Here is a 23,799-nt window from a genome sequence, read left to right as displayed (position 1 = left end):
ATGTATTAACATAAAAAATCTACCAAAAAAGTGAAATTTTGAAATTTCACCTCCATTTAACCTCCATTTTCCGAAATTCTTGTGGAACACCTCAAGGGTCAGCAAAGTTTGTAACATTATTTGGGTGGTCTAGTTTCTAAAATGGGGTCATTTATAGGTGGTTTCCATTACGTAAACCCCTCAAAATTACTTTATAACTGAACTGGTGCTTAAAAAATGGTTTGGGAAATTTTGTTGAAAATTAGAAAAATACACCTAAGCCGACCCATTCATTTTAATGGGAGGGATCGCAAGTGATCTGCAAGTCACAGCAAATAAGTACAGATTTTCTGTTTTTTGGCGGTGTGCAGGCACAGAGTGAAATCCCACGGAAGTGCTTCGTAGTGCTTCCAATACATGACTCCGCTATGCATCTTGAGGATTGCGGACCTATGCAAGTCAATGGGTCCACATTTGTACCATGGGGCGCACACAGCTGGTGCCCATACATGGCTTCATGCAAATTAACGTGTGCCGCCATGCCTGTGAATTTGCGGTCCCCAATGCATATGCACTGTCTGTGTGGGCTGCGCTTGTGGATGCAGACCCATTTGACTAGTATGGTTCCACGATCCATCTGCACTGCAAAAAGGCAGTGCATGTGCTACTTTTTTGGGTTGCGGATGCATTGTCCGAAATGCGATGTAAGCACTTTATAGTGTTTCTGTGGCCTTCTGCTATGTGCCTTCACTTTACACTGCTATGTGCTCCATATACTGTGGTTTGCAGACCCATTCAAGTGAGGGTGCATGCACACAAGTGTGCTGCCCACTCTGTGCATTAGGTATCGCAATTTGCGGTCCCCAATGCACGGACACCGTCTGTATGGCCTGTGCTAAAGGACGCAGACCCATTCAATTTGAATGGGTCTGTGATCCGTCCACACTGTAAAAAAATATAGAATATGTGAAAATAGAACAAGTGAATGGGTCTGCATCTGTGATGTAGTGCAAAAACGTCCTGCGCCTCTATATTGCGGACCTGCTGTTTGCAGGCTGCAATACGGGCACCAGCCAACTACGGCCGTATGCATGAGCCCTGAATCAGCATCCCCGTATATGCGGACAGACCGTTTGCATCCCATAATATGGGCACGGACAGCCAACACCCATGTGTATGAGGCCTAAGGGGGAGTTTACATCACAGTTTCTTTTTTCGTTCCTCTGTTCTGTCAGAAAAAGAGGAAAAATTATCTTGTAAAAAATTGATTCCTTTGCATTCGTTTGAAAAGACAACATGATTGTAGCTTAGCCTGGGCCAGTGACGGCATGTTTATTGGTCACCTGACCTAGGGGCAGCTCACCCACATAGACATAAATGGGGCTGCAATACCATGTATAGCCGTTATACAAAGTACCGTGCTGTGCTTGGTGCGCTGTGAACAGAATGCAGTGCTTTCTGGAGCACCATGGCGTCTTGAGACAGTTGTTTGGCGGGCCCATAGAAACACCCAGAAGCACTTCTGTGTGCTTTTGGGTCTGTATCTCTGCACTGCAAAAGATATGGCGTCCTATCTTTTGCCCTATTTTGTGCAGGGTAGACCCAATGAAATCAATGGATCCATAACCTGATATGAAGTTCACACTGCTGCTGCCCATGTTTTGAGGACCACTATTTGTGGTCTACAACATGGGCAAGGTGACCATATGGTTGTGTGTAAAGTAAGGGCACGCTCTTTCAGTCTGGTTGCCTAGAGCTAAGTGTGTATCGGACAGTAAGAAAATCATCATATAGCCGGGGAAACACTGCTATACCGGAGGCAAGTGTGAATCTGACATATAGCCGGGGAAAAACATATATAAATCCAAACAGTACCTCAGGAAATTATGCCAAATATAAAGAGAGCCTAATAGAAACATTAAAATACTCCTACACTAGATCAAAATGCATAGCCCAAATAGAATACACTTAGTATAATATAAAATATATCAAAAAATTTTATTGAAACATGATCACATAAAAAAAAAATATATATATATATATATATATATATTTATATATATACATACAGTATATATATTAAAGGTGAAAAACAGTATGGGGATCATTTGGATCATTTGGAACAGTCCCCCACCAGATCCCTGCAGTACAGAGTGCAGGTGCAAACCCGGGACACACCTCGTATGGGAGATCACATAGTCACATAGATAAGATCTAATATATAAAATAGTTTCTCATACTATCAAAGTTAAGTCAAGATAATAACAAAAGTAAAAATAAATACCCTCTAAATATTAAGGTATCAACTGTGAACCTGAATCACATGTATGCAGAACAATACATATAGGTCACAAAAAGGGATACCAATCACTGTAATATAAACTCCATAAAAAAAATATTACATGCATCATATGAAACATGGTTCACATAACAAAAGCAGCCAAATAGGGCGAAGTACATAAAGATAGAGAGATAATTAATTACCCATATTGGATGTGTGGCCCGGTGCACCTGACACCGCTACTGCCACAACGTGTGTTTTGCCAACCCACTGGCTTCGTCAGGAGGGAAGGATGAAGTAAAGAAAAGAGGGGTATATACTGTATACTACATAAGCTGAGATTAATATAGGTCGCATCTCCAGCATGATTAGGGCGCCATCATCCTCACAGCGCGCCATAGCGTCCACACGTGACCGGCGCCCGGCGTGACTGCGCACACAAAACGTGCATCCTGAAAATAGATCACTTGTGGTGCCAGGCTCTGCCCCCGTCTGTCACCATGGGGACGATACAAGCGGAGCACCGTGTGATGTGGCCGCCCTAGCACATGCATGGGATGTGTCCAACCTCAGAATTGTAAAATTGGCCAGGTAATACCACGAGAAAAGGACTAGAGATTGTTATGGCCTCATATCTATTAGGCCATCAAATAAATACAATATAAATCAATAATCCAACGCAAAAAAATTATAAACAGTAATAATACATAATTATACAATATGACTCCAACATCAATAAATACTCCAATTTCAAGTGATCCCCAAATAAATGCAAGAAAGAGCGCCATTATTAAAGAAAATACCTGAAACTAACAGCTATACCAGAGACAAGTGTGGATCTGAATGTTGTGATATCAATAAAAAGTGATATACAATAGGATAGCATAGTCTAATGTGCATTAGATCACTTTGATTACTGTGATTCACTGAGGGATAGCAGAGATTAGTGTGTATCCAACCATTTGTAGCATAAAAGGTGTGCAAAAAGAAGTGTGTAGCTCAATGTTCTAACAGACAATACCTTGCTAGAGACACAGAATACCCAGCCATAGACACACATATATTATATAGACACAATGCTAAATATCTATTTGCACAAAAATAAGGTATATAACATGTATACACATACACATACACTCACCTAAAGAATTATTAGGAACACCATACTAATGCAGTGTTGGACCCCCTTTTGCCTTCAGAACTGCCTTAATTCTACGTGGCATTGATTCAACAAGGTGCTGATAGCATTCTTTAGAAATGTTGGCCCATATTGATAGGATAGCATCTTGCAGTTGATGGAGATTTGAGGGATGCACATCCAGGGCACGAAGCTCCCGTTCCACCACATCCCAAAGATGCTCTATTGGGTTGAGATCTGGTGATTTTGGGAGCCATTTTAGTACAGTGAACTCATTGTCATGTTCAAGAAACCAATTTGAAATGATTCGAGCTTTGTGACATGGTGCATTATCCTGCTGGAAGTAGCCATCAGAGGATGGATACATGTTCTCATTCCGTTTACGCCAAATTCGGACTCTACCATTTGAATGTCTCAACAGAAATCGAGACTCAACAGACCAGGCAACATTTTTCCAGTCTTCAACAGTCCAATTTTGGTGAGCTCGTGCAAATTGTAGCCTCTTTTTCCCATTTGTAGTGGAGATGAGTGGTACCCGGTGGGGTCTTCTGCTGTTGTAGCCCATCCACCTCAAGGTTGTGCGTGTTGTGGCTTCACAAATGCTTTGCTGCATACCTCGGTTGTAACGAGTGGTTATTTCAGTCAACGTTGCTCTTCTATCAGCTTGAATCAGTCGGCCCATTCTCCTCTGACCTCTAGCATCCACAAGGCATTTTTGCCCACAGGACTGCCGCATACTGGATGTTTTTCCCTTTTCACACCATTCTTTGTAAACCCTAGAAATGGTTGTGCGTGAAAATCCCAGTAACTGAGCAGATTGTGAAATACTCAGACCGGCCCATCTGGCACCAACAACCATGCCACGCTCAAAATTGCTTAAATCACCTTTCTTTCCCACTCTGACATTCAGTTTGGAGTTCAGGAGATTGTCTTGACCAGGACCACACCCCTAAATGCATTGAAGCAACTGCCATGTGATTGGTTGACTAGATAATGGCATTAATGAGAAATAGAACAGCTGTTCCTAATAATTCTTTAGGTGAGTGTATATAGTCTGTATAGCATATGTGCATGTATAATTTACTTCATAACGCTATATTACTATGCAAAAGCCTTACTAGTAGGGTTGAGCAAACCCAAACTGCAAAGTTCGGGTTCGTACCGAACTTTGCGAGTTCAGGTACCCGGACCCAGACACGGTGTTCGGGTGATTTAAATTTTTTCTGTTATAACATGGTTATAACGGAAAATAATAGCATTCTTAAGATAGAATGCTAAATAAAATAGCCATTGATGGGTTAAAAATAATTAAAAAAAACTCACCAGATCCACTTGATCGTGCAGCCGGTATCCTCTTCTTTCTTCAGGACCCGCAAAAGGACCTGCGATGACGTCACCGCGCTCACCACGTGGTGAGCGTGGTGACTTCATCGTGGGTTCTTTTGCAGGTCCTGAAGAAAGAAGAGGATACCGGCTGCGCGATGAAGTGGATGAGGTGAGTTTTTTTAAATCATTTTTAACCCCTCAATGGCCATTTTATTTAGCATTCTACCTTAAGAATGCTATTATTTTTCGTTATAACCATGTTATAACAGAAAATGATAAAGTGAAGTTCGAGTCCCCATTGACTTTAATGGGGTCTGGGTTTGGTTTTCGGGTCAAGTTCGGGTCCCGAACCCAAACTTTGACCTGAAGTTTGGCCGAACCCGAACTTCACCGGGTTCACTCATCCCTACTTACTAGTGAAAATAAGAAATATCTGCTAACATAATCATGATTAACATGTCTGTGATTGGAATAGTGCTCTGTGTATCACTGTAATACAGCTCTGGAGGAGGAGAAAACACAGCTCGAGTACTGGCAAGAAGGAAGTGTACTGTCTAGTACATGGAAACAAACTGAGCATGCTCCCTGGAGTACTGGGCTCTGAATGATGATGCAATGGGTGTAGCTATTGGGCTGAGCTGGAGTAGTGGGCGGGGAGGAAGAAGAGAAAGAGGAGTGGGGGGCGTGGAGCAGCACTGCCAGAAGGGGCAGGAGGAGGATACAGAGAAGTGCTGCTTTTTCACTGCTGACACTCGATGTTCGTGAAAGCTAACTCAATAAAATTATATTTTCAGGCGTTATGTCTTATCAGTTAACTCATTTGGCTGCTATCCCAGCCGCTTTTCCATTAGTTATGCCTGGAGGTTCTGTGACAGGACTTCCTTTCTACGGCTTCTTTGTTTGCACATGTGGGAAAATCCATATCATTCTTTACTATCAATGGATCCCATTTAGGAATGCAGTTTTTTTTGTTACTGTTCTATGGGGCAGATTTACTAAAATTGGTATTTCCTATGCCAGTCTTTGGAGAAGATACACCAGATTTATTAAGAGGCATAGGCTTTCTAATAAATTTGGCACATATTCTGGCTTTCCATCCGTGAGAAATTGTAATTATGTCAGCATAAATTATAGTAAATCTGATGGACCCCAGGAGTTGCTGCCCCGTCCCGCAAAGCACTGCCCATTTTCTTAACGCTAATAAAAAGTGTCAAGAAGGTCAAAAAAGTCATAAATTACGGTGTAAATATGACGTGTCGCAATCTGCAATTTTTTATATGCCACCATTGTTGTTTAAAAGTATGGATAAATGTGCCCCATGATATAGGCTGGTCATAGATATAAGATAACTGCCAGATGAATGACAGCTGTCTCTTACGATCCTCACATACATATGCATCCTCTGCCAAGCATGCATATGTAGTGAATGGGGAGAGGGGAGAAAGCCGCTTTGAGAACAAAAGGATCAGCAGTTGAAAAACAACATGCCCAATCCTTTCTCCAACATCAGCCGTCAGGAAAGAGTCGGAAGGCCCTATATACATTGTGGTGATGTGTACAGTATAAGTGCTGGGAGGCGTGTATATCCCATCCAGATACCTCAGCTGGGTGAGATAACTGAAATCCAGAAAACTGCAGTGATTTCAGAAAAGTGTAGTTTGCTGAAACAGTTTTGTCTAGATGTTGTTCTGGGCTGGATTTCATATGGACTGGGGGATAGGTTTGCTAGTGAGATCTGCCAGTCCACACCCTTCCACTACATGTATTGTCTTTTGCCGGTGGTGATCGCAGGTGAGGCCTGCTGCTGTAATCAAGAATAAAACAACCCCCTGTGTATGACTTGAAGGGAGAAAGGCTGAGGAAGCCTGAGAGAGAGGGGAGCCTGAGAGGCTCTGTGTGGTCTCAGCCAGGAGCGCTGAGTGGCCACAGAAGTTTGGGGCGCCTACGGAAAGAGGGCACACGGTCAGAGTCGGGAGGACTTCTGGACCATCTCCCCCCAAGGGTGTTGGTGTGGTCACAGCCTGGTGGCTGCTGGACCGTATATATGGCAGAGGAAGCCGGATCTAATCCTGTTTGTGAACGGCACTCTATAGGTGAGTTAGAGACAACAAGTGTATTAGGTAGAGCCCAGATGGGCAGGTGTTTATTTTTGATGTTTATCTGTGTGATGATGCTAAAGTGCCGAAATGAAGCACCTTTTGGACTTGAACCCTGTTGTCAGAGGAGAAGTCTGTGATTGCGACACCCTATGAGAGAGAGAGCCCTTACAACATACATAAATCTACTGTGTCTGGATAGCTTTACAATAGTTGTACAAAAGCTTCTCAACGTATAGTACACCATATGGCAAAAAGTATGTGAACACTTTGGCAACCCTTCTCCCTTGGGCAGAACTGCGAAGGGAAGCATACCTACCTGCTCCTAGCTTCTTCGTCCCCTTGCCTCTGCTGCTCTGCTGGGCACCCTGGCTGTAAACTTCCTGTTTGACTCTGCTGCTCCCCTTGTGTCACGTGACCATTTGTCATGCTGCAAGGGGAGCAGGTCACCGCTGTAGCCAGCGACTCGGCTGCAGCAGTGTCAAACTGGATATTTATAACGAGGGACCCGAGCAAAGTAGCTGAGGCTGAGGAGTGAAGGAGCTGGTAAGCATGCTTCCCTTCACACGTCTGCCCAAGAGGAGTGGTTTGCCAAACCCCTTTCCCTCCAAAGTTGCACAACCCCTTTAAAATATAGTTGGACCCATTTAGAGAATAGAGTAACCTCCACTCATTTGTGAAGGTTTTCCATAAGATTTTGGAGTGTATCTGTGGGAATGTTTGCCACATTTTTTTCATAATCACTTTTCCAGGACATCCCAAAGATGTTTGGGGTGGAAGTCAGGGCTTGGGTTTGTCAAACCATTCCTTTATGGACCTAGTTTTGTGCATTGGGGCACAGCCACGCTGGAAAACAAAAGTGCCTTTCCCAGACTGTACCCACAAAGTTGGAAGCGTACAATGTTTATACTGGATACTAAAAAGCAATGGGAGCGGGGATTTATTAAGAATGGAAAATTCTTGCTTTTATATGCTGCTAGTGCTAAAAATTGTGACTGGTACATGGTAGAAAACTGCCATACTGGCTTTAATCAAATTCCTGGCATACAGTCTAATTCTCGCAGCATGAATTTCAGCAGGTACAATTCCAGTAAATATTAGGAGCACGGATGATTAAATTCAGAAAGTGTAGGCGCTATATTTGTATGGACTGAGGAGACGGACTGTACTGATGGCATGTACCTCGCCTAGGAGAGTTGATTGTAGGAATCTGACTTCCAAGTGCCTACAGTAGATCAGCTGTTTGAAGAGGTTGCGGTGCTCCAGTAAATGATGTGGCCTTTTCACAGCATACCAAGCACAGCTCTGTTCATTGTACAGCAGCTGTACTTGGTATTGTAGCTGTGGCCCAATCACTTGAATGGAACTGAGCTCTTCCTTGGCCATCTGACCAATGAACTTGACGTCACTGGCCTAGGAAGAGGCCACAGTGCTTACTGAAGACTCATGGCCTCTTCAAACAGCTGATTAGCAGGGTTGCCGGGAGTTGGACTCCCACCTTTCAGATATTGATGACCTATCCTTATGGTAAAGTCATCAATGTTTTACTCCCAGTAAACCCCTTTCAAGGGCCTGTGCTTAGAATATCTTGTCCCTTGTTTATAATATTAAACTCAACTGTGGCTGTATATAGTGTCTTAGCTCATGATGCTGTTGGTTTAGCTCAATGAGCTGCTCTAAAAGGGTGTTGATATCTTGCTGTGACCTTCTAGTTCTCCACTCTTTATTCTTCCTAATTACCTTTCAAGTGAGAGGACTATCTCATAATTCTCTATCTTTCTGCAGTCTACAAAGCTGTTATTGTTGATGGAGACTATTCAAACAAAATCCATACTTCCATGAGAGGGTAAAGAGTGAAGACAAGGACTCCCTCATGGCTTCTACTATAAGTCATAATGTTGTACAAGATCCTTTGGATCCAAACAATGGCTGATCGGTTTCTGTCAAAGTGTGCTTTAAAAGCAAAAGTAGCACTGCATGATGCTCGGCTATTTCCCTAAAAATGATGGAAACCACCAAATGCAGACCAAGTTCCGGATACCTCAATCTCATTTGTCGTGCCTTAAACTCACACTTTTCTAGTTTTGACCCTATTTCATCCTTTCCGCTTACTGGAAAAATAAATTGGCAGGGACTACATGGTCTTGTGTCTATGATTTGTTGACACACAATTCAAGCCAACACTTCTGGATCTCCAACTCTTGTTCTGGAAAAATCTAAATCATCAGTCTCAGGGCTCGTGCAGATGAACATATTTTTAGTCTTTGTCCGTTCTAGTTTTTGTGCGGTCTGTATGTGGAACCATTCACTTCTTCAATGGGGCCGCAAAAAAAAAGACTCTGTGTGAATTCCGTTTCCTTATGTCCGCATGGCTGTTACACCAAAAAATTGAACATGTCTTATTGTCCGCATTACAGACAAGGATAGGACTGTTTTATTAGGGGCCAGCTGTTCCGCAAAATACGGAATGCACATGCATGAACAACAGATCACCCGATGAATGAGTTCATCGGATGATTGGCAGCACATTTACATGAGCAGATTGTCGGGAACGACCATCCTGATAATCTGGACGATTATTGGCTCATGTAAATGCAGCTTTAGACTCCACAACCCAGTATCTAATGAGCACTATGCTATACATGTTTGCTGTTGCTATAATATTGTCACATTTTCTAGTGCTTCAGTAAGGCCCCTTGCAGACGAGCGATACGGATTAGGTCCGCATGTGTTCAGTCAAAAATGCGTGATTTCGCAAGCCAGTTCACTTAGTTTTGCCTGCGATTGCGTTCAGTTGTTCAGCTTTTATCGCGCGGGTGCAATGCGCATTGATGCGTTTTTTCACACGCGTGATAAAAAACGGAAGGTTTACAAACAACATCTCTTAGCAACCATCAGTGAAAAACGCACCGCATCCGCACTTGCTTGCGGATGCGATGCTATTTTCACTCAGCCCCATTCACTTCTATGGGGCCAGCGTTGCGTGAAAAACGCAGAACATAGAACATGCTGAGATTTTCACGCAACGCACAAGTGATGCGTGAAAAACAACGCTCATGTACACAGACCTATTGAAATGAATGGGTCCGGATTTAGTGCGGGCGCAATGCGTTCGCATCATGCATTGCGTCCGCGTGAAAAACTCGCTCGTGTGAAAGGGGCCTAAGTTTTCTTTTCTATTTCTACTCTTCTTGCTCTGTAGAACAGGTATTAGCAACCTCTGGCACATCTTAGACTACAACTCCCAGAATCCTCTTTTCACTTCTATGGGATTTATAAGAACAGCTGAGCAAGTGTGCATGTTGGGAGTTGTAGTCTAACAGCAGCTGGAGTGCTGAAGGTTGCTGATCCCTTCTGTAGAATGTTACTGTATGTTACTGTACCTGAAGAAATACATTATTACTTACTTCCCCTATTAACCAAATACAGTTGACTTTTGCAATCAGAGGACATCTGTACAATAAGGACACTGAGTGTGTTATGTATAGTCGATCTTTCATTGCCTGTGACATTCGCTATCTGTACATTTTAAGGACATGTTTTGTGTGCCAGCTATATTGTATAGAAATGTGTGCATTGCAAAATTCCGATTGCCCTCAATATCTATCCATACCATTGTTGGGTGCAGGGAAACTACGATAAGTAATTATAAGTCTATGATAAGTCATTATGACTCATGTTAAACTAACATTATATAAGGCTGGATTTACACATCGCAAAATTTTCTCTGATAAGTAGTAAAACTCTGCTTTGTGTAAAGTGTGTTGTATTTCTTCCAATGATAGCATGTCATTGTTGAATCAAAGGGAAATACCATTCTGGAAAGTGAAGGGCTTTCTTTTGCTATGGGCAGGGTTAAGTCTTTCTTCTCCCATTCTAGTTAAATATTACCTGTAAATCACCGACAAAACTTTGCGCTGTAAAGAACTGGCCCACATTTGCTATGCTAAGTGTGCTGCGTTGTTTGCGCCCAAATTTTGACGCATCTCATTTTAGACACATTTATTATTCAGAGGCACCAAAAAGTTTGACTTTTTCCGACATCCTTGACATTGTTCGTTTTTACACCAGCTTTTGTCTACCTTCGAGATCCATTTATGAAGCTGAAATCCACAATATTTGTGTAAAAGTGGTACAGATTAGACCAAGTTTTAGAGTTGGTGTAAAGTTTTTGGTGGATAGACTTTTGGTGCATACTGACAGATTTTTAGGATCTGGACAAATCTTTGGCAAACACGAAGCCAACAAATGGGTGGTATAAACTAGATAGTCTAAAGATGTACCAGATTTATCATCCAACATAGAGATCAGAAAATTGATACTAGTGATGTGGAATTTGTCCTGAATTTAAAACAATTTAGATTCTAACAAATCAAAATTTCTTGAGATTTCTTTCTGGCAAATCGGAGAAAGGCGTAATATTCCTCTGGAATGGAGATGTACAAACTAGTCCTTCTTCCAAAAGGAAAAGAAAACCGAGGCGGTCATTTGTTATCTGATTTTACGCCATTAGCTTTACCCCGCTCACTCTACTTTTGTGAAGTGGTTAAAAAAAGGGGGCGTGGTGTGAGCAGGCAAGAGGGCGGACCGGCCAGGCCGTCTCATTCATCATTTTCTACGTCAGTTTATGGCATGGAAAATAGCCTTAAACTATGCCGGCAAGGGAGCTGCCGTAGTTTAAAGCAAAGGAAAATAGATAATGGTGGTCGCGCTGCCCAGTAATGGAGGTCCTTTAAGTAAAGGTATCTCGGATTATCAAGCTCTTCACAATGCAGCCACACAATGGAATTCAGGGGTAGGTGCACCAAGGACATCCAAACCGCTGTAATGTAAACTGCTTGGTTGGCTAGTTAAGTTATGTGGACCGTTTCTTGTGTACTGACGCTCTGGTAAGTAGGGAGTTGATCGACATTTGATGCAATATAAATTCAACAGAGGGGGAGATTTAATGCGGCATTCGGCTAGTTAAGCAGGTGTAAGATGTTATTGGATGCAAATTGACAAATGATCGGAGTGTTTGGACATGTGACCTCCTTATGAATGGAAAGCGGTCTTAACCTATGGACCATGTGATAAGAGTAATAGCAGTTGTAAAATATCATTGGAAGAATATTATCATGTGATCGGAGGTTCGGTCATGTGATTTTTTTTATGAATGGGAAAGGCCGGTAACTCGTTAAGGAGAGGTAGAGAGATTGACTCCCTCTGGTCTATAACGTATGAAAAGGAAAAAAAAAAAGGGGTGTGATTTATTGTCACATCTAAGATTATAGGTTCTACTAAATTGGGATTGATATTGTATGTGCTGAATATATACTTATGAATTGTATGATATTGCTGTAAAAGAGTTGTAATGTTTTTATAAAGAATACGTTGTAGCCTCAAAAAAAAAGGGGGCGTGCTTTATGCATTGCCCTTAAATTATCGCCCCTGACGAAGCTGACCGGTAAAACCTAGGTCGGGCGGACGCATGAGGAAAGAACGAATTGTTTTATGCTGTTTTAATTCACTATTCTGTGAGTATAATAAAAATCCTTGGGAAATGTATCCTTGTGAAGCTTCACTATTTTGCGCCAATTTACATTACAACGGTTTGGATGTCCTTGGTGCGCCTACCCCTGAATTCCATTGTGTGTCTGCATTGTGAAGAGCTTGATAACCCGAGATACCTTTACCTGACGGACCTCCATTACTGGGCAGCGCGACCACCATTATCTATTTTCCTGAACTTTATGTGAACTTGGCCCACGTCACGCGGTGGATCTGCAGCGCCGATAAGTACCCTACAACGTTTGAGAGACTTTATTTTATTGTTTATTGTAGTTTAAAGCACGTCACACAGCAGGCAGTAAGAGCCAAAGTTATGTAGAGGCCTGCACCTTTACATAACTTTGCTGCATCCAGAGGCAGGGCAGAATCAGGACTGGCGTATAATTATTGGGTCTTAATAAATGAGTGTCTCATACCAGCACATAGCTCTTTTTTATTATAGCTGAGCAGAACAATTAGATTAGCTGCCTCAGAGGCATTGGTTGAGATCCAGGGGGGTACTATTTCTCCTTATGCAGGGTGTGAGGAGTATTGTAGGCCAGACAATGCTCCTCTTGGTTTCTGGGAAAATATATGCAAATTAGCATGTCTTTCCTCTGCTTGCATCAGAGAGGCTTAGCTTTCTTTTCCTTTGGAAGGAAAGCTAATTTGCACATTAATGGGTTTCTGGGAAAGATATTCAAATTAGCTCTTTTTCAAAAAAATAAAGAAAGCTAAGCTTCTCTGATGCAAGCAGATGCAAGATGTCCTAATTGGCATACATTTTTCCCAGAAACCCAGAAGAGCATTGTCTGGCCTACAATACTCCTTACACATACTCAAGCACTCTCCATAAGAAGAAAAAGTACCCTCCACCCCAAGACACCAAGGCCTCTAAGGCAGCTAAGCTAAGAAAGGATGAGAATAGTCATTTATATTGATTTGAGTGAGAAAAATGCAGAATGCACACTGTAAGTATCCATATTTGGTGGATCAGTGGTTTGCAGACTGAAATACGGATCATTTGTGTGCATGAAGCCTTATTTAGGCAGGGAGTACAAAAAAAAATGATGTTTCAGCTTACACAGAAGTTTTTTAGCTTTCTTAGTAGTCGGTTCTCTAAACCATATTTCTGGAGTTCCCCTTTAACAGTTTTTTACAGTTGTCTACCAGGCGAATTCGAGACTTTTCCCACCAGTACGTAAATTCAGTCTGAAGACGTAATCTTTTACAGGTTAATGCAAACACGTCATCATTTTTTTGTTTTTCTTAAACAAAGCTACAAACATCTTCAGATACAGTAGCTGTGAAAAGCTGAACTCCTGAACTGTTACTTGAGGGTTCTGTGACGTACAGTTTTATTACTGCTTTCCCATTTCCATAGTGCTCTAGTGATGCTGTAGTTTTACAAATCCTTGAACAGAATCATCTGAAAAACACAGTAAGCCCTAGATGCCTAATAGGTTCTCCCGTCCAAGAACCAGAGATGTTTTCATGAAGGTCATTTCTTTTTGCTGTCCCAAATTACCTTTGTATTTAAAGGACCACTTCAACTAAATAGCAGTCCTTCCTACTTAGAGTAATCTGTGAATGTCACATTATGTGTGGAACCAAAAGGTTGGGGCTTGCAAGGAAAATCATGTAGGTCAAAACACTGATCTGTTACCTTCTCCTATACAGAGATAAAGGGAAAGGAGATCTCATAACTAGGGCACAATACCCACCTATTCTTAAAACTGAATATACCCCCTTTAATTTACTTTGAGAAATTGCACCCTGACTGTCAAACTGCCTCTGGTGTTCAGAATCTCCAAGCTATGAAGACATCCCATCATACCAACCACACACAGCTGTTTCTGGATAGCGCTAAAGGAAAGTACATGGTTTGGACTATTTTGGAGAAATCTGCTGTAGGCACCTACAGCAGTTTTTTTTATAAATTACCAAATCACTGCTTATTTAGTTATAGAATACCTATAGTATCCAAAAGAAAAATCACATTAAATTCCAGATCTCAATGTGTATTGAATGTACAAAAATGTTTAGTCTTATCTGGATATTTTTCTTCTCTACTTTGCTTTCTGTAAATGTCTGTTTTATCTATCTGTGGTTGCTGAGCCAGTGTACTCTACTTGGTGTGATCTGACCAACTGTGACCTAATCAATCAGATGTCACCTCCCCCCCTACCCTGTCACAGCAAAAGTCAGAGTGACTGTAACATGGTTCCTTGTCCTCTTACTCTCTAACAGCTTGTGGCAGATATTGAGGGAAATATTCTTCTCTTTCTCATCCTTCCTCCCTGTTTACTGTTGAGGGAGAGTTCACATCACCATTATTTTTGGTTCTTCTGATCCGTCAGAAGAACACAAATTAAAGGGAAAAAAAAGGATCCTGTACATCAGTTATGCACATTTTGCATCCGTTTGAGCCATTTCCATCTGAGATCCGTTATTTTTAGACGGACAAAAAGCCCCGCATACAATACTTTTTTAGTCTAAAAAAATGGATCTCAGACGTAAATTACTCAAATGGATGTAAAATGTGCATAAGGCCTCTTTCACACGAACGATACGGATTAGGTCCGGATGTGTTCAGGGTGCGTTTAGTGAAACGCGCACCATTTTGCAAGCAAGTTCAGTCAGTTTTGTCTGGGATTGCATTAAATTTTTTCACGCATTTTACGCGCGTGATAAAAAACTGAAGGTTTGCAAAATACATCTCTTAGCAACCATCAGTGAAATACGCATTGCATCCGCATCTGCTTTCGGATGCAATGCGTTTTTCACTAAAGCCCTATTCACTTCTATGGGTCCAGGGCTGCGTGAAAAACGCAGAATATAGAACATGCTGCGTTTTTTCACGCAACACAGAACTAATGCGTGAAAAAAAAAATTTATGGGTCAGGATTCAGTGCGGGTGCTATGCATTCACATCACGCATCGCACCCACGCGGAAAACTCGCTCGTGTGAAAGGGGCCTAACTGAAGCACAGGATCCGTTTTTTTGTTGTTCTGTTCTGATGGATCAGAAGAATAGAAAAAATAACATGGATGGGAACTCTACCTTAGGCCCCTTTCATATGAGCGAGTTTTCCGCGCAGGGGCAATGCGTGATGTGAACGCATAGCACCCGCACTGAATCCTAACCCATTCATTGTTCTATATTCTGCGTGGCCACACAGAAGTGAATGGGGAAGCAAGTGCGGATGCAGTGTGTTTTTCACTGATGGTTGCTGAGAGATGTTGTTTGTAAACCTTCAGTTTTTTATCACACGCGTGAAAAACGCATCAAAACGCATTGCACCCGCACGAAAAAAAAATAATTAACAACTGAACACAATCGCAGACGAAACTCACTGAACTTGCTTGCAAAATGGTGCGGGTTTCACAGAACGCACCCTGAACGCATCCGGAGCCAATCCATCACGCTCGTGTGAAAGAGGCCTAAGATGGATTTTTTGCTGAGGAAGTTTCTGAACATTTACCGATAGCCTACAGGTCGTGAAAGGGAAATTACACACTGGGGAAAGGTGAGTATAATGGCAGGGACCAATAATACTATATCTGACAAATGTTTCATGTGGTCACATGTTCTCCTTGTGTAAGCAAAAAAATAGTTGCAATCATATAATGTAGTTGATGTGTGCACTGTGTATGTATATACAATGTACTCAACAAGATTAAATAGCCTTCTTTTCTATTAGCAGGTATCATCAACAGAACTGTGGCTTGGACCTATGAGACTAACACAGGATCCTATACAGGTATGTATTCCTCTACTTACATATAAGATGAATTGTGCATTAGATTCATGGTTACCTTCTAGGACACAATTCAGGTAGATATCAATGTACATACTCCACCCAGTGGGACCTGTAAAGAGACTATACTTTCCACTTACCTTCTCCCTGCTGCTTGGTTTGGGCCCTGTGGTCCCAAGGCTGTCTTCACCAGACTTCCAGCCCTGCCTGTAAACTTACTGCACATACAGGGTCATGGGCGCCTCTGCAGCCAATCAGTGGTTTCAGTAGGGCACGTGACCCTGTCTGTGCAAGAAGTTTACAGGCGGGGACCCAGCGAAGCCTCTTTACCGGCCCTGCAAAGTGGGAGTAATTTAAAATAAAAATAAATCCTGGACAATTCTTTTATGCTTTTTACGCCACTGTTGTGGCAAAACCAGGGTCAGACTTGGGTTCCTTGGGTCTACCAGAGAAAAGTATTCTCAGGACCCAGCCCCTATACCAGGCATGCTCAACCTGCTGCCCCCCAGCTGTTGCAAAACTACAACTCCCAGCATGCCTGAACAACCTACAGCTATCAGCCTACAGCAGGGCATTGTGGGAGTTGTAGTTTTACAACAGCTGGAGGGCCACAGGTTGAGCATGCCTGCCCTATACCATCGATACAGTCTAATAGAGTTTGATTCAAAGAAATAGACTGTAGTCAGTGGAGTGCTAAGGGGGGGGGGAGGAGGGGGCGGTCCGCCCCGGGTGCCCGCTCTCAGGGGGGTGCCAGAAGCAATGAACACTTACATCAATACAGATGGAAGCGCTCATTGCTGGAGTGCTGAGTCCTGGGTTCTCTGGAGGGGAACAATGGGCATTTCTACTATGGAGGGGGCACAGAGCCAGGGGGCATTACTACAATGAAGGGGGCACAGTGGGCATTATTACTGTGAAGGGGGCACAATGGGGATTTCTACTATGGAGGGGGCACAGGGGGCATTACTAGCACAGTGGGCATTACTACTATTAAGGGGGCACAATTGGCATTATTACTGCGAAGGGGGCACAATGGGGATTATTTCTATGAAGTGGGCACAATGGGAATTATTAATATGAAGGGGGCACAGTGGGTATTATTACTTTAAAGGGGGCACAATTACTATGCAGAGGGCACAATGGGGATTATTACTATGAAGGGGGCACAAAGAGGGCATTACAACTGTGCAGGCACCTAAATTATTGTTTCTAGGCAGCAGATTGTGCTGCCTAAACAGCGATCTGCTCCCAAAAACAAAGCAAATGAATGAGGCCAAGCAATAGCAATCCCTCGTCCTCATATTGTAAACTGAATTTATTTTGTCTGCAAAAAACCAGTCATAGAGATACGTATATTTAAATGAAGTGACTAATAATCCATAGCGGTTTCTCTTACATGCCTTGTTGTTTCATGTAAAGGTGCTGCTAGTGTTTTCTAAAGAAGACAGTCAGAGTGATGGGTTCTGGTGGGCCTGTGATCGAGCTGGGTACAGGTGTAATATTGCGTGCACACCAGAATCAGCACTGGAGTGCTTCCTCGATAAACACCATGAAATCATTGTCATAGACCACCGATACCCCAGATACCTTGATGCCGAGAGTGTATGCAGGTACGTCAGGGGTTTCCTTGGTGTTCTTTCATTGTTTTTTATCCAATGTTTTTTTACTTGATGCCATGTTATTTCTTTGGATTTGGGAGAAAAATAAGATACATTGATCAATCAACGTAAAAAACACTGGCCACCATGGTGAAGTGAATACCATTGGTTAGCATGTGACACTGGCACCTGTCAAGGGGTGGGATGGGATTGAACTTTAAATTCTTGAAGTTGAAGTGTTAGAAACATAAAAAAAAAAAAATGAGCAAGCATGAGGATATGACAATGGCTAAACAACCTCACAGCCTCACTGCAAAAATCCTTCGGGAATAGTTTGAGGAACATGACAAAGAGTTCAAGTTATTGGAGTCCACGTTATCCAGACTTTGTGAAAACCAACTCCAATCTGTGGAAGCCTCAATTCACACAGGTTCTGCTGCTAACATCTCAGTGCTGGGTACCACAGGACACCTTCAGAGGTCTTGTAGAGTCTGTGCCTTGTTGAGACAGAGCTGCGGGCGACCTACACAATATCAGGCAGGTGGTTTTAATGTTGTGACTGGTGTATGTATTATACATAGGTATAAAAAGCTATTGGTACTTTTTTATTGTTCTTTCATTCTTATAATATACAGTATGATGTTTCTGTTCTCACATTGTATATTGTCCATGGTTTTTTGAGCTGATGGACTAATTTCCGGACACAACTGTTAGGCCTCATGCACACGACCGTTTTTCAGGTCCACATCCGAGCCGCAGTGTTTGCGGCTCGGGTGCGGACCCATTCACTTCAGTGTGGCCGCAAAAGATGCGGACAGCACTCCGTGTGATGTCCGCATCCGTTGCTCCGTTCCAAGGCCCCGCAAAAAAAATATAGCATGTCCCATTCTTGTCCGTTTTGCGGACAAGAATGGGCCGCAAAAAACGGCACGGTCGTGTGCATGTAGCCTTAGGGTGAATTCAGATATGGTGGATTCCACACTTGACTACAGTACCACACTAATAGATAACATTTTACAAACCTCATACGCATGCTGCTGCTTTATTCGTGCTCAAAAATGAACAGGATTTTGCACTTTAAAAGTAGCAAATGAGAAATCTGCAGTGAATCCACAGTGCAATCCGAATGTAACATATGCAAATCTTTCTGCAGATTTATGAGATCCATGATGGACACTTTCTGTATAGAATTACCCTTAGGCCTGTTTCACACAGTCAGTATTTGGTCAGTATTTTGCATCAGTATTTGATCAGAATTTGTAAGCTAAAAGCAGGAGTGGGTTCAAAACACAGATGAGATACAAATATTTCCATTACATTTTATCTCTCTTTTGGACCCACTCCTGTTTTTGGCTTACAAATACTGATGCAAAATACTGACCATGTGAAAGAGGCCGCAATGCACGAACACCGTCCATGGGGCAGCTGCAGCGGATCGCGGACCCATTCACTTTAATGGGTCCGCGATCCGGCCGTTCCGCAAAAAGATTGGACATGTTCTATCTTTTTGCGGAACGGAAGTACGGGACGAAACCCCACGGAAGCACTCCGTAGTGCTTTCGTAGGGTTCCGTTCCGTGCTCCCGTTCCGCATCTCCGGATTTGCGGACCCATTGAAGTGAATGGGTCCGCATCCGTGATGCGGAATGCACACGGAAAGGTGCCCATGTATTGCGTATCTTCAAATGCGGTCTGAAATACGGCAACGGAACACCTACGGTCGTGTGCAGGAAGCCTTACTCTGAGCAAGGAGTTGCTGTAAAGAGAAAGTCTGTTGACTCTACTGGATACCCATTCATTTCAATGTGACCGTGTAAGGGTCAGTTCACACAGCTGATTTTCAAAATACATGAATGCTAGCAGATTTTTACGCCTCAAAATTATGCGCATTTTTTTACACTTTTTTTGTAAAGCGTTTTACAGGCAGATTTTTGCCTTTATTAAATTCTATAGTACTTTTCCCACAAGACTATATTGGTCCACTTTTTTTTCGCCCAAAAACACATATGTGCACATCTCAAATGGTGCGGTTTTTTTTTCTGCTTCCCGTTAATTTGAATGGGAAAATCAGCGCTGATTCTGCCGAAGAAATTTTAATTGAAAACTATTAAAAAGATAAAATGCAATATAAATAAGTCGTCCTCGGCCTCACCCAAGGTATCCAACTTCTTCATCATAAAAAGTGGAACAGGTGCTTCAAAATATGGTACTGTATATCAGAAAACTGGCATACATACATTGATAGATCTCCACCATACAACTCTAAATCACTGCTTCCCATAACAGACCACAAAGCTGGCCGCTTGTAGTCGCGTGGTCTGTCTCCATTCAAGGGATGCCACTGCTGCATTGCATAATCGTCAACTTGAGTCTTTCTCGAACCTTCATGACGTGCAACATAGGTTGCATGTTTATAGATAGCACAAGCGGACAGGGTAATGACATCACAATACACAAATTGCAGCTCTTATAGAACTACAGGTATAATTATGCCCTGACATCCCACGGTATATGTACAAATGAATATGTTTCCAAATGTGTAAATATTATTTTCAAACATACAAACCTAATGTTGCAAAACAAAGCACTTCAGCTATACTGATTAAAGGGGTATTCCAGTTGTCAAAAATGATCCCCTATCCAAAGGCTAGGACACCCACTGATCATGAAAATGGGTACCCCGCACCCTTTGGAGCCCCTCAAAATGAGCGGAGTGGCAGGTCGGGAGGCACACTGCTGCTCTATTCGTCTCTATGGGAGTTCTGAAGATAGCCACGTACAACAGCTGTTTCCGGAACTCCCATAGAGATGAATGGAGCGTCAGTTTGTATGCCCGACCTGCTGCTCCGTTCATTTTGGGGGGCTCCAAGGTATACAGGGTACCCCCACCAATGTAATGGTTATCCCATATCCTCTGGATAGGGAATAACTTTTAACAACCAGAATACCCTTTAATGTTCTTAGACTGATAGATCATGAATAGATAGTTCAGGGAACAACTATAATACAATCTCATGCACCAAGTATTAATCATTACATAGTACATATAGTAATTGATCCATTAGGGGAGGGGGAGAATGCGTTGATCATCCTTGTCCTTTCGGCATCCATATGTCGGTTCTGCAAAAAGATAGAACATGTCCTATACTTGGCTGTATAATGCAGACCACGGACCCATTGTAGTCAATGGGTCAGCAAAAAAAAAAAAAACTGACATCATACGGACGTCATCCATGTTTTGCAGGATGCACAAAAGTACGTGAGGCCTTAGGGGGGACATCATTTCCTTTAAAGGGTTTTCTGTGTATCCAGTTCCTACTCCTACTTCCTACTGTCAAGACTGCAGATATTTTTAGGATTTGCCAATTACTAGAGGAGATTATTAAATCCTTTTCTTCTATAGCGGCTCCCATGACAGCTATAACAGCCGGTTCAGACCTGAGCGTTTTACAGAGCGTTCCTACGCGCTGTAAAACGCTCAACAAGGAGAAACCAATGCTTCCCTATCGGCATGGTTCTCACCTGGGCGTTTTACAGCGCGTACGATCGCGCTGTAAAACGCCCGACGCCCCAAGAAGTTCAGGAGCTTCTTTGGGGCGTAGTGTCGTGCGTTCCCGTACATAGACTTCCGGGAACGCGCGACAATGAGCGTTTGCTTGTCTCCGCGGCGAGATTGTAAACGCCCATACAATTGCGCATACAGAGCATACGTTTAGTACGCTCTGGTGTGAACCCAGCGTAAAATGAGGCCAATCCAGCAGATTTGTCTCCTGAAGCTGTTAAGGCATTTTCTGTCCTCAAAACAGCAGCTTGAGGCCTCATGCACACGGTTGTTGTGCGACCGCAATTTATGGTCCCCAATGCACGGGCAACATCCGTGCGGCGACTAGGACAGATTGAGACCCATTGAACTTGAATGGGTCCGTGATCCGTCCGCACCGTAAAAAAATAGAACATGTTTTATTTTTTTGAGGTGCGGAGGCACGGACAGAAACACCACAGAAGCCCTCTGTAGTGCTTCCGTGGGGTTCCATGCCTCCGTTCAAGTGAATGGGTCCGCATCCTTGATGCGGGGAGCAAGCGGCCGGTGCCCGCATATTGCGGACACACTGTTTGCTGGCCGCAATTTAGACAAGCAAACAATTGTTTAAGCGATCACCGACACAAGCGGCTACTGGCCAAACGTTCGAGTGGCTACTGACCAAACTTTCTAGCAGGCAACTACCGTAGCAACCGTGTAATCGTTGATATGCCTGCCTACGCAGGGCTCTCTATCGTCAAGAATGTACATGATACACATTTACATAACGCAATTCATTAACGGCAAACGATGATTGTACTTGTTCGCATGAACAATTTCACAGACGTTGAACAAGTGTTTTTGGTCAGATCACTCAATCATTTACATGCCACGATTCTCATCGATCTTTCATCGCTCGCGTTTGAATCGTAATCGTAACGATTATCTGCTCGACTAAATCCACCTTTATTGTTGAGGTGAACACCTCTAATTCGGACCCAGGGGCTATACTTTCACAAGAGCTTCCTCAGGACGGACCATAAGTTACATCCATGTGCCTCCTTCTCCCAGAAGTTTTCTACTATTGAATTAAATTACAATGTGGGTAATCATGAGTTATTGGCAATAAAATGGGTTTTTGAAGATTGGAGGCACTGGTTAGAGGGAGCCAAGTTCTTAATTATTGTGTATGCAGAGCATAAGAACCTTTTGTATATAGAGTCTACTAGGAGGCTTAAAGGGAATGTCATCAGAAAATGACCTATTGTTTAAGTCATGTTTTGTTTAATATATTGTTAAATATTTATTTTAATTTTTTTAATTTTCCATGGCAACATATATAGTTAAAAACCTTAAAATCCTGCAGTATTCACACTGACAATTAAGCCTAATAATAGGCGTCACTTCTTGTCTGTACAGATCGCTTTACTGCAGTTATCTGCTTATCAGTCATTCTAATCCTACCTGTAATGATATCACACACATACTGTGTATAGATAAGACAGGATCCACCATTCACAGTAGGTGATTGTAAAATGTTTTCTTCCCTTGTACAATGACCTCTGCACAGGTCACAGAGATCTCCTTCTGACCATTGTGTCTATAGACCATGGGACTGCCGTAAAGCAATTTTTTTAATGCTGTGTATATGCTATTAAGAACAGCTCAGGCAAGATGGCCACCCCATAATCATGTTCAGGACATAACCTGCAATCAGAAAATAAAACAGATTAGAAAAAAGGATGTGTGTCGCTATCTGGGTTTAACTAGCAGATAAAAATTTTGGGGACACATTTCCTGTAACTCCAGGCAGGCTAGGCTTATTTGTCATTAAGAATAAAAAATGAGCTGGCACTAAAGTAACCCCGGTTTTGTTCCCACAACATTTCGTTTGCAGCAAAACTGACCGATGACCTTCATTCTCTGGGTCATTGCAATTACAACGATACCACATACGTATAGTTTTTTAATGTCTAAATAGTGTAAAAATAAATTTAACCCCTTCTACCCCGGGCCAGTTTTCACCCTTCTGCCCAGGCCATTTTTTGCAAATCTGACATGTGTCACTTTATGTGGTAATAGCTTTGGAACACTTTTATTTATCCAAGCCATTCTGAGATTGTTTTCTCGTGACACAATGTACTTCATGATGGTCATAAATTTGAGTCAATATATTTCACCTTTATTTATGAAAAAATCCCAAATTTACCAAAAAGTTTGAAAAATTTGCAATTCTCAATTTTAATTTCTCTGCTTTTGAAAACAGAAAGTGATACCTCATAAAATATTTATTACTTAACATTCCCCATATGTCTACTTCATGTTGGCATCATTTTGTAAATGTCATTTTATTTTTAGGACATTAGAAGGTTTAGCATTTTAGAAGCAGTTCTTAAAATTTTTAAGAAAATTTCCAAAATCCACTTTTTAAGGATCAATTCCGGTCTGAAGTCACTTTGTGGGGCTTACATAGTGGAAACCCCCCATAACTTACCCCATTGTAGAAACTACACCCCGCAAGTTACTTAAAACTTATTTTACAAACTTTGTTAACCCTTTAGGTGTTTCACAA

At 42.3% G+C, this 23,799-nt stretch overlaps 1 protein-coding gene across 4 annotated transcripts in view; it reads left to right on the top strand.

Moving 5' to 3' along the window:
- Positions 1-23,799, top strand: part of PDE8B (phosphodiesterase 8B) — a 327,461-nt gene that overhangs the window by 225,024 nt on the left and 78,638 nt on the right. For 2 of the 4 annotated variants that reach the window (XM_040421398.1, XM_040421396.1), the window contains exons 2-3: positions 16,057-16,113; positions 17,530-17,720. In XM_040421398.1, coding sequence (XP_040277332.1) covers positions 16,057-16,113; positions 17,530-17,720 — 248 coding nt within the window. Of the gene's footprint in view, positions 1-16,053; positions 16,114-17,529; positions 17,721-23,799 lie in introns of all 4 variants that reach the window. The other 2 variants (XM_040421397.1, XM_040421395.1) reach the window with 1 other exon arrangement.

The sequence above is a fragment of the Bufo bufo genome, chromosome 2 (assembly GCF_905171765.1).
Source record: "Bufo bufo chromosome 2, aBufBuf1.1, whole genome shotgun sequence".
NCBI classification, from domain to species: domain Eukaryota; kingdom Metazoa; phylum Chordata; class Amphibia; order Anura; family Bufonidae; genus Bufo; species Bufo bufo.
The sequence above is the reverse complement of the archived record's forward strand: the minus strand, read 5'-3'. Positions and strand labels throughout refer to the sequence as shown.